We start from the raw sequence: 17,575 nt of genomic DNA, 5'->3' as shown, positions 1-17,575 counted from the left end.
GAGGGAGGGACGTGGCTTCCGGGTGTTCACGAATCACTGATTAGACATATATATATATACGTAGACGCCACATTGAGCGGGGCGGCCCGCTGCTGTGACGCGTCAGCGCGTCCGCCATATTGGATGTGGCAGATCTGTAAACTAATCCAAGTGAATGGAGTGAACATACTGAACTTCTTTAAAGTCATTTAAGTTAGTGCGTTTCATTCACACATTCAAATTTGCACTAAAATATACTGGGAAACTAATAGGCACAAAAAATGACTTAACTTACTCTAATAACTAAAAATCTTAAATAATCAAAGTATGTTAGGGTGCAGCATCAAACCAGCGTCTGTATTTCTAATGTTTTTCTGAGTGTTTACAGCTGCCGATGTTTGTAACGCTCTTACTGTGATGATAAATGTCTACAATAACCAGATCCTGACATGTAGATATAACATCTGCAGGTTTATGATTTTTATTAATTTAAGTATTATTAATGACGATCTTTAAGGCAAAAAATGAAGAAAGTTTATAAATTAAACTAAAAAACTACAATAGAAACTGATCTGCTTCATTTTATTTTAACAGTAAAACTGTATAGTAAAATTATAGATCCATCTTTTATTGCATACAGTAACATTTTATGGTTAAAAAGGTAAAACAACAAAAAAGCGCTATATCCAATTTTTGTAAAGTGCTTCATAAATTAAATGTATTATTATTGTTATTACACAAAAACAAGGGGGCAAGAAGCACAAATGCAAAAATAGCCTCATGTGCAGGCAGCAGCAAACAGAAGGTCTGGATTTGACCGTAATCCGTCTGTATTTGTATCAGACTCGTTAGTTCGGCCCAATGTAGTTAAATAGATTGACGTCATTGTTTGGAGGTGCACCGCGGTATATGGCAGGCGGTTTTAACATAAAATCCGTTTGTCTGACTATCCGTAATTACATTTCAGATATCTAAAACTGCATTTTGACTATCCAGAATGGTAATTTAAGATATCTGCAATTACATTCTGACTAGTAAGAATAATAATTCAAGATATCTTCAATTACATTTTGACGAGTCAAAATTCCTTTCACGATATCTCAAATGACGTCACCGGATTCGTCATTTGACGGGTCACACATCCGTAATTACAATTTAAGATATCTCAAACATAATTATGACTAGTCAAAATTACGTTTTAGGTATCTGAATTTAACGATTGCGTGAAGGCCCCCTTGTGCTGTACTGAGCTGTCCAAACAATTGCCTGTGTAGAATTTCAGGTGGCTGCGATGGCGCTGGCCATTGTGGACAAAATTGTAATAAAATATAACAATACAGAAAGAGCTCCTCAGTATGGGATATGCGGAGAGCGCGAGAATCGTGTACTTAAAGACTACATAAGAAATCTGCACAGAATCTCTGATTTTATGGCCGTTTCAACAAACTGTCTTATAAACATTCCACCAAAATGCTCCGTGAGTCAATATATCTGTAATTCATTTGGAGATATCTTAAAAGGCATTTTGACTAGTCAAAATTACAGTTCTAGATATCTCTCATTTAGTTTTGTCGAGTCATTATTTGCTTTCAAGATATCTAGAATTTAATCTGCACTAGTTAAAATTATTTATCGCCTATCTAAAAATACATTTAAGATATCTTGAAGTATGGTGTCATTTAAGATATCTTTAATTAGAATTATGACTAGTCAGAATTTAATTGTAGATATATCTACAATTAAATTCTGAAACTCACATTTCAGATATATCTGAAATGTGAGTTTCAGATAGTCAGTAATTCATTGAAGATATCTTGATTTGAAGCCGCCATACAAATGAATGGTAAATCTGCCGTCATTTCGACTAGTCAGAATGTAATTAGAGATATCTCAAGTTACTAATACGTCTAGTCATAAATCAATTTCAGATATCTGGAATGTAAGTGAGGTGAATCGGATTTTATGTTAAAACGGCCGCAGGACTACAGAGCATCACTGCAGCGTCTCCAAATTCTCTTTTCAAAATGTTAAAATGGCCAAATACGATTGAAAACAATTCCTCAGTCTTACCTGGGAAAGGTGATCCCATGTGATCCGGTTTGACTGCAAAATGGTTCGAAAAACTGCACACAGCACCAGAGTGCAGCATCTCTGTCACGTTATTTTGCCACATCCAATATGGCGGCGGTGTTGATGTGCGAGCATGCATGGAAGATAAAATAAAATAAAATAACAAGAAATAAATAAACAACAACAAAAAAAAATAGCTACAAATTTAAATAAATAGTTAAATAAAAAAAAATTTAAAAACAAAGTAAAATAAACCAAAGTAATGCAAACAAGCCCAAAAATAACCAGAAAACTTAAATACATTTTTAAAATACTTCAACCAATTAAAAAAATAAACAAAACGCAAATAAAATAAAATGATTTAAAAGAAATTAAGAAAAAAAATCACCCAAGTAAATAATCTGAAAATCAACCAAAATAAAATAAAATGGTTATTTGTTGTGTGTTATTACAGTCTGAATGGCCTGACATTTTTAGGAATGTCTACAGCGTCTCCATGTGGTCAAAAGATTCAAATACAACAACAAAGTTTTCTCTGATATTATTGTATCCTTCCATTAATCAGTGAAACCACTTTTCCTTTTCACATTTAACATTTATGCTGGACCTGGGGTCAGTTTCTTCGTGTTTTCCTGGAGCCTTCAGCTGCACCTTCCTCAGCAGGTGGCCTTTGATTTGTGATCTGTGCAAACTGAAGGTCAACTGATGGGACAGATTTTTGAGCAATAAAAATTTGGGGGATTTAAAAAATGTGAAAGAGAATCAAAGAAGGCTGCTGGTTGTCTCTCACTGTGAGTAAAATATTTAATGTTAGGGAAGCACCAGGTGAAGGCGCAAAGGTACCAAATTCCCATTTCTTCTCCTCATTCTCCTCATTTCTTTTTCAGGTAAGATGGTGACTACTCAGATCAGACAAGGTAAGAGATAAACATCAGAGGAGGAGCTGCATGGATGAAGTCATCATTCACAATAACACAAAGCTGAAAATCAACCTTCAGGACAGGTGATCCACCCGTTCCACCATGAGGAGGAAGAAAAGAACTTTCTAGGATTTTTTTAGTAGTAGTAATGAGAACTTGTTCCTCTTTGTATTTTAACATCTTTTGATGGGAAGAAGAAACAAAATAGACTCAAAAATTATGGCAAATTTAAAACAAATACTTCTCTGCCTCTTCTGACTTCCTCATGCAGTCCCACAGTTCCTCTCTCAGCATCCCATCATCTGCTTTCTCTGGATCCAAACACCCAGTGAAGCTCCTTCTGACCTCCTCTGTCCTTCTCCATCAACTCTCAGAGCAAACATCTCATCTGTGGTGCTCTCTCTCAGCATGAAGCCATCCTGCTGCTCACTGATCCTCACCAATCTTCTTCCCATAGCTTCATGGTGTGGCTCATCAGCTTCATCCCTCTGTAGTTCCTACAGCTGCACATCACCCGTGTTCTTACAAACTGGCACCAGTACACCGCTCCTCCATTCCTCAGCATCCTCTCACTCTCCACGTGTTAAACAATCTGGTTCAGCTGCCCTCTCTCATCTCCATACCTCCACAGGTATGTCATCTGGACCAACTGTCTTTCTGCTCTTCCTCCTCTTCATAGCTGTCCTCACTTCCTCTTTACTAATCCTCTGCACTTCCTGTTTCACTAACTGTCCTCCCCTCTCGCTCTCATTTCTTCATTCATGAGCTCCACAAAGTTCTCCTTCCATCTTCTCAGCACTCTCTCTTCACTCATTAGTACATTTCCATCTCTCTGCTTCATCACTCCAACCTGCTGCACATCCTTTCCAGCTCGATCTCTGTTCAGCCAATCCATACAAATCCCTTTCTCCTTCCTTAGTGTCCAGCCTCACACACAACTCGCTATAAGCCTTTTCCTTTGCCGCCTCTCTTGTTGCTGTACGGCGGGCCTCCCAGTACTCGTATGTAGTTTTTTCATCTCCCAGAATATCCCACTTTTTTTTTTTTTTTTTTTTTTTTGCCAGCCTCTACCTTTGAATACTTTCCTGTACTTCCTCACTCCCCCACCAAGTTTCCTCTCTGCAGAGGATACTCAAGAAGGTGCTTTGAGTATCCTCTGCAGAGAGGATACTCAAAGCACCTTCTTGGCAGTGTCCTTCAGCACTACAGCAGTACTGTCCCAGTCACCTGGTAACTCTACCACCCAGAGTCTGTCTCAACTCCTCTCTGAACTTTTGTTCTTCAACTCTCAGCATTTAATCCTTGCCTCTGGCTCCATGCACGTCCTTTGATAACAATGTTTTGAGAACCTAATTTTATACTCAGATGTTCATTTTGTATTTAAAGCTGAAAGTCTCCACTTCACTCACATCTTCTTATTTAAAATTAATTGTTGTGGTGTCCACAAAACCTCTGTCTTTATCTGAATATTTATGGGCCTACATACAGTGGCTTGCAAAAGTATTCATACCCCTTGAACTTTTGCATATTTTGTCACATTACAACCACAAACATAAATATATTTCACTGGAATTTAATGTGAAAGACCAACACAAAGTGGTATACAATTGTGAAGTGGAAAGAAAATTATACATGATTCAAAACATTTTTTACAAATAAAAAACTGAAAAGTGTGGTGTGCAAAAGTATTATTAAGTAGTTATTTTATTTGTTTGTTTGTTTGTTTGTTTTGATTCTGACATTGAAGACAGTAGAATACTCTTTTTGTTTTGAATTTAACAAGAAAATTCTTCATATTAACGAAAAGCTATGTCCTCATTGTTCAATACGTGAGAAAAGTTGTGTCATTTTAATAAAAATGTAACACTAAATGGATGACTCAGATACAATAATCTAAATAAAACAAAGAAAGAATAAATAAACAAAGAATAATCCGGTTAATTTTAAAGGAATCACCGGGATTTCTGCACCTCCCCGAACACGGAGTCGGGGCGACGTGCTGACGTCACGGCCGTGCGTCCCTGTGGAGGAATGTGCGGAAAGTTGTGTCCACTTTCCTCCGTTCGCTGTTCGTCGAAGGGCGAAAAAAACTACGAAGCTGGAAGCAAAAGTCCTGGAAAAGTTGTGTAGAGTCCGGACGTGAGGAGCCGGTGAGTGTGAGGGCGGCGGGGCGGGAGGTGTCGGGCTGAAGGCGCCGCTGTACGGGGGTTTTACCGGAGCGGAGCGGCTGCAAAGTTGAAGTCAGTTTGGGGAAAATGGAGGCGGTGAGGTGGTGAAGAAGGCGCTGTCCGGGGCTGATCAGGACCATGGCTAACACTCCGACACATCGACCCACACTTTCCCCCCATTTCCCCGGCTGCCAGCTCCACATCCACCGCTGGAAAACAGCTGGAAAACGTCTTTTAACACTTTACTTCGAGTCCCAACCACCGCAGCAAAATGTCGCTGTTTGATTCGACTTGTGCGCTTCCGCAAACGAAGTTTGGTGAAACTCCGTGAGGATCTGAAATGGTGGCTGTAAATTACAGCGGCGGCTTTACAGCCACCATTTCTGTACACGAGTCAAACATAATCACTTGGATTCAAGTTTGAAGTTATTTAAGCACATAGCGCAGAAAAAAGAGCGATGAGTGAGATTTTTACAGAAAATAGTTCCTTTTGCTGTTTTTAATCCCCAGACATCCTCAGTAATCTGTGCAGATTATCGCACTTTTACTTTTTAATACTTAGCCTGATTAAAAGTTTCACTCTTTTTCGACTCCAACGTTATTTATTTTTGGCCCAAATCTGCTAAACAAATTTACTTTTACAGCCGATAATTCACGATTGACAGATTTATGAGATATTCGTGGTTTTATGTCGCCAATTTTAGTTTTTGTCACTTCTGTTTTCCCTTCTTAAATTCGGCTCTCTCCCCCCTGAATAACTGTGACTTTTAGTGGGTGAAACGTGGAGTTTGAGTCGCTCCTGGCGGCCCCACTCCCCGCGGGGAGCTCCCGTAAACTCGGCGTTTTTCGGAGGGACCTCGGCGCGGCTGTGGCGCTGTCGACTGAGCCGTGGTGCTGTTTTCAAAATGGCCGTCAGCGATGCAGTGAAAGTTTTGAGTCGTTACTCCGGGATGTTTGCGCCGTGAGGCACGAAAATCTGCCCGTTTAGGAAGGCGGTTTAATCCCCCGGGAGGGTCCTGCTTTACTTACAGCTGATAATATTTAAAGTTAGTGAATTAAAATGACTCAACTCCCGAGTCAGAAACTAAAATGACCAACGGATACTTTTTAAACGTGGCGTTATTTGTGTTTAACAAGCTATACTTTTGTCTTTGACTGTGACAAAGGTTGCAAAAATAAATAAAATATAATTAAGGTCATTTTTTTTATGGTTTTCCATCCTTTTTAATGTAAAAAGGAGTTAAAACACACATTTGTTTGCACAGTCCCCCCATCATTTATTTATTTTAGTAATGTTGGGGGAAAAAACGTATTTAAAACTGCAGGAATCAGTGATTTATGGGTGCAGGTCCCTTTGACCATGCATAGGAACTAATGAGAGTCTTTAAAATGAATTTTATTGCTGCTCATAATGTTGTTGTTTGCATCATTATTTACAGTTTCCAGAAACCATCAGTGTTCATTTTATTTGTACAACAGGTTTCATTCAATTCAGTTTTAATTATATAGCACCCAAGGCCATAGGAATGAGTTTACTATGGGGGGGGGCACATATCAGAAACCTGACAGATCCATAAATACTCGGAGCAAAGCATTAAAAAATGCTATACTGATCACGTATCTATCGTGATATATAATGTTATTGATTTATTGCCCAGCCCTAAGATCTATACCTTATATCTCATACTCTGTCAACTCTGTTTACAGCATCACCTGACCCTTACAGTAAAAGTTTTCCTTTATTTTAAGACCTCACCTCCAGCCCTGCACCTCCCTCTCCTTCTCCTCTCCTCTGTGCTGCATTGCTGCTCCTGAACCTAAAGGTGGCTCATTTTATACTAAACCAGAAAAAAATCCACTTATTGGTCACTATGAAGAAGCTGTTCACCAACTCGAGTGGAGTGCTGTACTGCACCTGGCAGCCTAAACATAACCTAACCCATACTCTTACAGTGGTGTGCAAAAGTTTGGGCACCCCTGAAAATGTTCATGATTTTCCTTTATAAATCATTGGTTGTTCAGATCAGCAATTTCAGTTAAATATATCTTATAGCAGACGAACACAGTGATATTTGAGAAGTGAAATGAAGTTTATAGGATTTACAGAAAGTGTGCAATAATTATTTTAACAGAATTAGGCAGTTTTTAAAGCTGACCTCACAGCCTGAAGCTCCACCTGGCTCTCCTCTCTCTGAACCCGTTCTTCTCAGGATCAAACTGTTTAGTTTTATATTTAAAAGCAATAAGAGGCTAGTACATATTTCACTAAACTAATTTAAGACCTTATCTGAGCTTCTTCAGCCTCTCCACCTTTCATTGCTTCAACTGAGTCATTACTCGGTGTACTACCATTCTCCTGATAAGATATTATTACACATATCTAATATACTGTCGTGTTGATAAATTATGATCAGGTGTTGCCTTTGTGACTGTTACTCACACTGATGTAACTCTTTTTAAACAAAGTGAGTCCTGCTGCTGTTTCAGCCTTTTTCATTGTGCTGACGTGAGATAACCAAATATGTTGGCTCGTTTAGCTGACTTCTAGACAAAGTTAGCAGTTAAATATTGGATGAGTGACCATCCCAGGATTAAGATGACTCAACCAAAAAGAGTTGGTTTGTATATATGAAAGTAAACCAACAACAAGACGTTACAAACAACTACGGCAACATCCCCACAGACCGTTTTACCTCATTCAGAGAGTTTCTGACTCCTGCCGCTGTCTCCGCCCTCAAACACACTGTTCAGAGGGGGTCGGGGGGGGTGACACAACGCTATGTTGCTCCTTCAAAATAAAAGCATGCAAGATAAAGATTTGAAAATCAAGTATTTTTCTCCTGCACAGTGTAATTTTTGGGTGGGAAAAATGCGCCTGTTTCCCCGGTTCCTACGCCTGTGATAGCACCAAATCACAACAAACAGTCGCCTCAAGGTGCTTTATGGGTAAAGACCCTACAATAATACAGAGAAAACGACCCCCTATGAGCAGCACTTGGTGACAGTGGGAAGGAAAAACTCCAGCAGAACCAGGCTCAGGGAGGGGCAGTCATCTGCTGAGAGGGGAGAGAGACAGAGATTAATAATAACTAATGATTAAATAAAGAGTGGAGAATAAACAGAGGGCATCATGGGAACCCCCAGCAGCCTAGGCCTATAGCAGCATATCTAAAGGGAGGGTTCAGGGTCACCTGATCCAGCCCTAACTATAAGCTTTGTGTAAACTCAGTGCACTTACCCAAAGAGAGGAGAAACAAACTGTGTAGGTCTACAGTGTCTTAAGGTCAGTTTTTGAATGTTGACACTGTTGTAACTGACCTCGGGTCAGCAGGCAGCTTGTTCCAAAGAACAGGACCACATTAACTGAAAGCACCCTCAGTGCTCTGGGATCTGATTCTGGGAACAGTTCACAGATCTGCACCCGATGACCTGAGAGGTCAGACTGGGTTACAGACACTGAGGGGCCAAACCATTGAGAGCTTTATGAACTCAGAAGGATTTTAAAGGTAATTCTGTGTTGAACTGGGAGCCAGTGAAGTGACTTCTATACTGGGGTAACATCCTACTGATGATCTGGATAATCCTGCCAACAGAGCGCTCCAGCACTCTAACCTGGTTGATACGAGTGCATGGACCGATTTGTGAGATACAAATTTTCTAGCTTTTGAAATAACTGTAAAGGTGTTTAAACCTATTCCAGCATTCCTTATCTAATCTTAAACGATCTTATCTTTCATTAAAAATGACTGAAACGTTCAGTACCTCCTTTTAGTTGTTGTTGTATTTTGTTTGTTTTCTCCTGCTTTCTTGCCTTAGCGGTGCAGGTGTGTCTTTTACAACATCGTCACCACCGCCTAAACTTCACCTGGGCCTAAACTTGCTTCCTTATATAGAGAAATGGGGGCGTGGCAGTATGTAGACCAACCCTATTGGTTCAGAATGATTCTGATTTACTAACATACACACAGTGGAAAGAGCAACACAGGCGTTTCACAAATCTGAGGGCAGTTTTTGTGTTTTCACTCAGATATTGGTGCATGACAGAAAGCTTTGCATTTATCTGCTTTTTGTGAACCTTTTAAAGTAGATTGCACTCAAATCCTACATGATAACACCTGATCTGTGGCCTGTCTTTGGGAAAGCATCACACTCAGTGTTATACATGAGCTAAAGGGTTAAAATAAGCAGAAAGTCCTCCTTGTCAGCTGAAACATTTTTCATGTTCTCGCCAATATTACGGTCTCATAATTTGAGGCTGTTTGGTCTTCACGGACAGTTTGAAAAACTGACAATCTGTAAATGAGAAGAGCTTCATTGTGTATTTGTCTGCATTAAAATGAAATGGTTGGGAGTTATTTAAAGTGTTACCCCTGTGTCATTGTCTCTGCAGCTTTCCATCGGTCGAGGTGAAGCGCTGAACTCCACATGGCCGCTCAGCCCGTGTTCTCACTCGACATGTTTCCCGTGGGCGTTCCTCTGATGGAGGATGGGCAGAATCTCAGCGACATGCCCAGGAACACGCTGCCCGCCCCTCAGCTGGTGATGCTGGCAAACGTGGCGGCGGTGACGGCCGCGGAGGGCGGCGGCGGCTGTGACAGTGAGAAGGAGATGATGGAGCTGAAGACGGTGGGAGGCAGCTACTCGGACAGCGAGGACGAGAGCGTGATCAGGTGAGGAAATAAGAAAGGGTTGGACCTCATGTGGAGTAAAGCATGATTTAACCCTCATATTTAGCTTCAAGCTTCAACCAAACTAGCATTCTAGATAAAGAGTCGACTAAATCGCTCCATAACTTGTTTAATATTCTTGGGAGCATCCAGTTGAATTGTTCTATACTTCCTGTGAAGTTGCAGAGGGTGCTGCATATGTAAGCCTGTGTTGTACAGCAAGTGCTCCCAGGTTAGAAGGCCAGTTAGGTGCCTCTTTTGCCATCATGAAGGATGAGTTATTGCTTTCGTAGGCAGTCGGTTTCCCTTTCCCCTTCATAGCCAGTTAGCACGGGTAGTGTAGCAGTTTGGTTTGATTTCAGCTGAGCCGTCCCAGTGCGTATCATGAAGAATCCCCTTGTTTATGCAGAGGATGCCTCCAGCATGATTAACAGCAGGAGAAACAGCAGGAATATCTTGAATATTTTGAAGTCATCAAAATGCTTTATTTTACTCACAGAAGTAAAAAAAGGCAGAATTTAATAATTTGTTGACATTTTTGGAGTGAAGTGGGGACACAAATGTTGCTGCTCCCTCGCCACAGTGGGTCGCCACAACCCACTGTGGGTCACCCCGCAGGTTTTATGCTGGATGCCCTTCCTGTGGTTCCAGCTGGAATTGAACCAGCGACCTTTCGCTTGCTAAGTGAATCTGTAAACCACTATACCATGAAACCACAAGAACTGGGGACACCACTGATGTCACTAATTTAAAGTCATTTTAGTTTAGTGGTGTGAAATTTCATGGAGGTTTGAAAGGCACGATAAAGCATGCTTTAGTTTTTGTGATTCAGATAAAGACACAGTAAAAACCTGCACGGTATTACCTGATACTAATATCCCTGTTACCTGTGTCATCTGGCCACTAACTCACCTGTGTGTGCGTGGTCAGGTACGGCTACGAGAACCAGAACCAGAGAGATGTCTGTATTGATAAGTATCCTGAGACTCTGGGCGCAGACATCTGCGCCGTGGTTGTTGGAAATGGCACGGAGGAGAACGAGGGTGAGGAAGACAAAGCCGAAGACTTGTCCTGCCAGCCTCAGCCCCACCCCTCCACCGGCACTAAAACTCCTCCCCGGAGCACCAAACGCAAAGAGGGCTTGCCTGCTGTGACGGAGGGCGCGAAGAAGAAGAAGCCGTTCCACTGCAAACCATGTCACTTCCAGGCGGAGAACGAGCAGGAGTTCGTGGATCATCTGAGCAGCCACAGCATCAGCAAGATGATGGTGGTGAACCGGGTGGAGGGGCGGAGCAAAACCAAAGCCAAGGAGGCAGAAACACCTGAGGCCCCGGCCAGTGGGGAGGCAGAGAGCGGAGGGGAGGTGGCGGCCTCTGCAGATGACATCAAAGGGTTGATCAGGTGTGAGCGCTGCGGCTACAACACCAACCGATACGACCACTACATCGCCCACCTGAAGCACCACAACAAAGAGGGTGAAGACCACAGGTAAGGGTCACACACACACACACACACACACACACACAGAGTACTGCTCCAAATGACAGATTGAGAATTTTACAGGAAAATCACCATCAGCGGTCTTTGTCTGAGTGATGAATGTGTGCTGCTGCTGTGTCCCTGCAGGGTGTTTAAGTGTACTCTGTGCCCATACACCACCGTCAGTCAGTACCACTGGAGGAAACACCTGAGGAATCACTTCCCCAGCAAACTGCACACCTGCAGCCAGTGCTCCTACTTCTCTGACCGCAAGAGCAACTACATCCAACACATTCGGACTCACACTGGTACGAAGATCCTCGGGTTTCCTGACTGTCCTTCAGACCGTTAAAATGTCCATATGGATGTAGTCCTGGGATCTCAGGGGTGTTTTCTGTCTTGTGCAGGTGTTCGTCCTTTCCAGTGCCCATACTGCGACTACTCAAGCTCACAGAAGACCCACCTGACCCGACACATGAGGACTCACTCAGGTAAAACATGTCTGAGGAGGCTAATAGATGAGTTACAGAGCAGAATAATGACGTGTTATATTAGACAGCACTGCTCAGTCTTCCTCTTAGTTTTTACTCTGGGTTTATGAGTCAATGCATGTTCCTGCTGCAGGAGGCAGAGACATATGCTAGAACGACCCCCTAACATCCCTCTCAGCCTTTCTGTTTTCACCATCTCATAAGTGACTTAAAATTTTGTGTTGATGGTTTGTTTTGTTTGCTTGGTGCTCGTTTGGAGTTTAGTCAGTCAGCGTCGTTGATTCAGAGTAGAAGGGGTTTCTCGTCCCCTGAAAGAAGTCCCACAGGCAGCACTTCCTGCAGTCTGAAGGTGTGGGCTGTCCTAAAGGGCCCGCCAGGGTCTGCAGCGGGAAAACGGCGGGAGTCCCAGGATGAGGGTCTAGTTTGGAACTTGGTGATTTGGTTTTGGGACTTTAGTGTTTTAATTTCTGATTTATTTAATTTCATTTTTTTAAAATCTTGAATCTGAACTTTCTTACCTTGCTCACAGTTGAATCTCCAGCACCTGTCAAAGTGTTCAGAGATAGTTGTGGTGCTCAGACTGCTGCACAGGATGGTGATATTAGTGGTATATGTTACAGCTGAGCAGAATTAATGTTACTGATGTTATTGCTGTGTTTCTGTTCCTCTGACTCACTGTGAACATTTCTGTTTGTGTTGCTTTCACTGAAGCTGTCGGACTAACATGGTAACAGCAGAACTACATGCCACCGCCTACTGTGTTGTGTTGTGTTGCTGTGTGAGGCATTCACACTGAGGAGCAGATCAGTCTGAAAACAGATCAGCAGGGTCAGAAAAACGTTCCCACACTTCAGTGGTTTCAGGTTTATCTGCTCTTCTGTGAACCGGGCCTCAAACTCCTGCATGAACACTCCTGTTTCAGATGTTTGGCTTCCATCAGGGTACATGAAAACAGCCCGAATGATTTGACACACATTTTATAACAAGGCACATTTCACAGGTTTGCTGACAATACATGGAATAAAAAAAGCAAAAACCACATCTTACGGAAATTTGATCGATCTCCACTTCAAGGTCTTCTCTTTGTGCACCTCTGGATCACTTCTCGCGCCGCTGCTATTTTTGGATTGCTCTCTGGAAATCCCGTTCTGGCTGCTTTTACTCGTTCCTCTGTAATGTCCCTGGATCACCTTCAGTGTGGTCCTAAGGATAAAGAATAAAGTCGTAGGGAACCAAATTTTGGGTTTTAAGTGAAGATTTTGTTGGTGTGGCCCCCAAAAAAACCCTCACCAGCAGGACGGCCTGAACGTCGGGTCAGTTTGAAATTGAAGTTGAATCTAGTTTGAGGTCCATGGTGAAACTGAGTGGTCAGAACGGTCCTTGCAGGGAGCAATAAAAAAGAAGCGGCCCGCAGGTCCACAGGGAGACTACCATGAAGTAGAGATCGGTCTGATTTATGCATGGTATGTTTATTATACTTTATGGATAAGAAAGGGACACCAGTGTTGTGAATGCAGATGAACAGCAGTTATAGTCAGACATCAGGAATCAGCCTGCTGACATGTGTAGATCCTCACCTGCTGCATGAACCTTTGCTTTGTCATACCTTTTTCACTGCAGGACTGTAACACTTTCTCGCTTTCCTGTGTGCAGGTGAGCGTCCTTTCAAGTGCGAGAGTTGTACCTACCTGGCGGCCAACCAGCACGAGGTGACCCGACACGCCAGGCAGGTCCACAATGGCCCCAAACCTCTTTCCTGCCCCTACTGCGAGTACAAGACTGCAGATCGCAGCAACTACAAGAAGCACGTTGAGCTCCACCTCAACCCTCGTCAGTTCCTGTGCCCCCTCTGCAAGTATGCTGCCTCCAAGAAATGCAACCTGCAGTATCACATCAAGTCTAGGCACTCTGGCTGCAACGTCGCCCTGGACGTTTCCAAAGTCAAGCTGCGAGTCAAGAAACCAGGTCCAGAGAGTGCAGAAGAAAAGTCTGACTCCGGAACAAATAATTTTGAAAATTCATCCGGCATTGAGGAAGACTTGGACATGGACAAGGGTGACGAAGAGTCGAGTCCCATCAATCTGTCAATCAGAAAGAGCAGTCGGCCCAGCATTGGCCAGCCGGTACAGACTGAAACACCTGACAAGGTTCAGAAGAAGTCCACCGTCACCTCTGAGAAACTACCAAAGGCGAAGGACAAAGTGGAACCAGAGAAAAAGGCCACAAGACAGAAGAAGGCTGAGAAGCTCACTGAGAGTCCTGTAGAGAACGCATCTGTTAAAGAAATCCAGACGGGGACAGCGAGTGTAGAGAACAAGGTGAAGAGACGAGTCAAGAAGCTTCCAGCAGAGAAAGTAGCAGTCCAGGACCAAGCAGAAGCACCCATACCCCAGAAAGACCCACCAGAGATGGAGAAATCTGACCAACACAGACCAGAGGAAGCAAGATCAGCCAGGCAGAAGTCAGACAAGGAGGAACAAAAGGTGATGCCTGAGAAAGAGAGAGAAAATAAGAAGAAGGACAACAAAAATGGCAACAAGGCCAGAAGGTCTGGCTCAAAGAAGTCTGAGAAGACAGCAGAACATGTCAGAGAAGCTCCACAGAAACCCAAGCCTACAGAGAAAGCTCAGAAGGAAAAGGTGGTCAAGGAAAAGGCCTTAAAGAGGAAAGCGGGGGAGGCTTTAGACCTTTCCAGCAAGCCCTGTACTCCATCCAAGAAGAGGAGATTGAAAGCCTCAGCTGTGGAGGAGCTTCAGTGTAAACCTGCCTCAGAAGACACCAGAAAGGTAACAGAGTCCAGTCTGACAGCACACAAGTCCAACAGGGCAACACCTGCAAAGCAGAAGAAGACCAGGAGCTCCAACAAGAAAGCCACCATCCCTCAGCCTGCTGCAGATCCAGCAGAGGATGGACCATCCTCAATCATCAGTCCGTCCTCAGAGGCTCCTGAAGTTTCTTCTCATCTGGACAACTTGAAGGAAGCCACTCACAGCAACCTGACAGAGCACAGCCCTGCAAAGACAAACACCTCTGCAAGTACACCTGCTCCACCAGAGCCAGAAAAGAGTCTGAACAAACCCTCAGAGGAGACAGATGTTTCACCTGGCTGCAGCTCCAGTGAGGCCACGCCTTCTCCTGCTGAAGACCGGCCTGCGCCAACATTCCTAAAACCGAAGTCACCGCCTTCTCTGGTGCTCCCAGGGCAGCGAAGCAAACCTGCCGACCCCGAGGACGACGAGGGCATTCACAGCAGCCACGAGGGGGGAAGTGACATCAGCGACAGCGCCTCTGAAGGCAGCGACGACTCTGGCCTCAATGGTAACGGCGCCGGGTTGACTAAGATGGCTAATGACCCGGAGACACCCACCGATGAGATCCCGACACCGACGGAGCTCAAGAGTCACACGTGCATCTTCTGCGACCGCACGTTCCCCCTGGAGGTGGAGTACCGGCGCCACCTGAACCGCCACCTGGTCAATGTCTACTACATGGACAGCAGTGCCACAGCCCAGAAATGAGCAGCTGTGTCCAGCACATTGTGCGTCGTTGTCACCCGTCTCTGCTTATAAGTACAAACACTCCAGCTGCATGAAATAAGACTTCACGAACACATCAGCACAACAAAGGTCTCAGCATTCGGGGTCCGAGCATCGACTCTTCGCCTCACTGAGGGTGAATCCATCAACAGCCGCTGATTCTGTATCACCAGATTTGGTCTTGCTTGTGCTCAGTTTCCAAAGCTTTGATTGGCTGATCTGAAAGCCTCCCAGGACTGTGACCGATGTGGACTCCTGGAAGAGGCCTCGGGGGCCTGAGTTCAGGTGCTCGGACCCTGTTGTGCTTCAGCCTGTCTGTAGGGTCAGTTTGTGTAAATGCGCTCTTCTCTCTTCAGATCGTGCAACCTGAACTCTGCTGTAGGAGATGCAACGAATTTTAACATATCAATTTTCGTGACCACCACAGAACATCTGGAGACCTCACTTGTTTCCCATTTTGAAGTCCATCAGTTTCCTAAAGTCTCCATGTAAAAAAAAAAAAAAATTTTTCTATTGTAAAGTGGATTTTTTTCCCCATTTTTTAAAAACATTTAGTGCCTTTGACAATCAGCTGTTGAAATGATGCTTTGATGTTTTTATATTTGTCGTCTGAAGGTTAAAAGTGTTTCTGTGCGTTCAGACCAAACATGAAGCAAAGTCTCTGCAGTGACCGTCTGCTGGAAGATCTCAGCTGATTTATGTAGAAGACGGCTTGAAGCAGATCTGTTCACCTCCATCTTTGCTGCACTTAATCTTCACTTCGCGTTTGGTCTAAACGCTGTTTCACTGTGGAGCTTTTGGGCCACTTTATGGAAAAAAAATGAAACAATATTTTGTGTTTCCAAAAACAAAAAAATGAAGCTGAAGCATTGAGCAGGCTTCAGTCCACACAGTATACCTACTAAAGCCATTGGTGCCATCCAGCTTCAGTTTATCCTGAGAGCCCATTTGCCACAAAAGGTTAGCACCTGAGCGCCACACCTTCAGGATCAAACACCGATGAAGTGTCTTCCTGTTTCCTGTGGTGCCCCCTCAGTGTTTCAGGCAGATGGAACCACTGATATCTGTGCATTAGCAGCTAATGCGGCTAATGCTCCTCCTCCACATGAATTTTTTTCCTTGATGTGGCCCTGATACCACTGTGTGCCATTTTTGTCTTGTGTTTTGGAAAATGGTCAAACAGAACAGTGCTGCAGATGTTTGCAGATGTTTTAGAGGAAAGCTGCTTCTTTGAGATGTGATTGGTTAAAGGCGTGGTCATTACCCCGGCTGTTGTAAAACATTCAATTCCATTAATGGTTAATAGTTTCAGTGCAATATTCCTGTCAGTGGAAACGCCAAAGTGTTTTCTTTCCAACTGCACGGATCTCCACCTGAGGACCATCATCATCATCATCAGCGGCTCATTTTTATCAGATAAAATCAGCATCGAGTTGCTGTCATTGAAGGTTTCTCTAAGCAGCAGCTTGTGTAGTTTGTGTTGCTGCAACGTAACGATGAGGCTGGTGTTATTTTATCTTTTCTGTAATCAGAGGTTTTCAGTCCCCCTCATCGAGGGACAAATCTGCCCAAACGTAACGTTCTTACCTTTTCACTAAGCCGAACTGCGCTGTGACAGCGGAAAATCGTTTTCTTTAAAAAAGGAAATTAAAATGATCGGACTGCTTACAGACGGCTGCCTGTTGACACTACGTTTACTTCAGCCCAAAAATCCGTCCAGCAGATCCTGAAGAAGCTGCTCCTGCTCGCTCGCTCAGGAATCAGAAGGTTTTCTCACCTCTGCAGACTTCATATTTCACTTTATGTTTTGAAGCATCAACTTCAGCATTTTGGCCACCACCACGTTGGTCTTTAGAAGCCAGGTGAAGGTGGGGGTTTCAGCCGATCTGCCGTTTTCAGCACTTCGTTTTTCCGGCCCTGAAGCTCGCCGGTTTCTGCTTCACGCTCGCAGGTGTGCAGCTAAATATGAGCGTAACTGATGACACAGAGCAGATAAAATAACACCACCTTTATGGTTGTAGAAGTTTTGCAGTCTAACAGGATGAAATGTGTTTTTTCTGTCAGGTTTAGATCAAATAGAAATGTTTGATGTTACTGTGTGCAGGTAGAGGGCGCTCTTCAGCTAAAAACTAACCGATTTAAATAAGCTTTAATCTGTAACGTACTTTCTTCTGCTTTTTTGTAAATAAAGGTTTCCAAACACTATCAGCTGCTTCCGTGTCTGTCGGCCCGTTTTTAATAAAGACACGTTCAAAAAAGCTGGAG

The 17,575-nt window shown here is 43.5% G+C and overlaps 1 protein-coding gene and 1 non-coding gene across 2 annotated transcripts; one reads left to right on the top strand and one right to left on the bottom strand.

The window, feature by feature from the left end:
* Window positions 1-4,983: 4,983 nt before the first annotated feature.
* rest (RE1-silencing transcription factor) lies at window positions 4,984-17,515 on the top strand. The gene is made up of 6 exons (XM_030739677.1): window positions 4,984-5,119; window positions 9,528-9,807; window positions 10,735-11,292; window positions 11,431-11,591; window positions 11,691-11,774; window positions 13,428-17,515. The coding sequence occupies exons 2-6, from the start codon at window positions 9,563-9,565 to the stop codon at window positions 15,290-15,292; spliced, it is 2,913 nt and encodes a 970-aa protein (XP_030595537.1). The 5' UTR covers window positions 4,984-5,119; window positions 9,528-9,562; the 3' UTR covers window positions 15,293-17,515.
* Window positions 10,447-10,519, bottom strand: trnaa-agc (transfer RNA alanine (anticodon AGC)). Its single transcript has one exon. It is a non-coding gene; the product is annotated as a tRNA-Ala (tRNA).
* Window positions 17,516-17,575: the final 60 nt, after the last annotated feature.

This window comes from Archocentrus centrarchus, chromosome 10 (genome assembly GCF_007364275.1).
Source record: "Archocentrus centrarchus isolate MPI-CPG fArcCen1 chromosome 10, fArcCen1, whole genome shotgun sequence".
Lineage (NCBI taxonomy): Eukaryota > Metazoa > Chordata > Actinopteri > Cichliformes > Cichlidae > Archocentrus > Archocentrus centrarchus.
The sequence above is the reverse complement of the archived record's forward strand: the minus strand, read 5'-3'. Positions and strand labels throughout refer to the sequence as shown.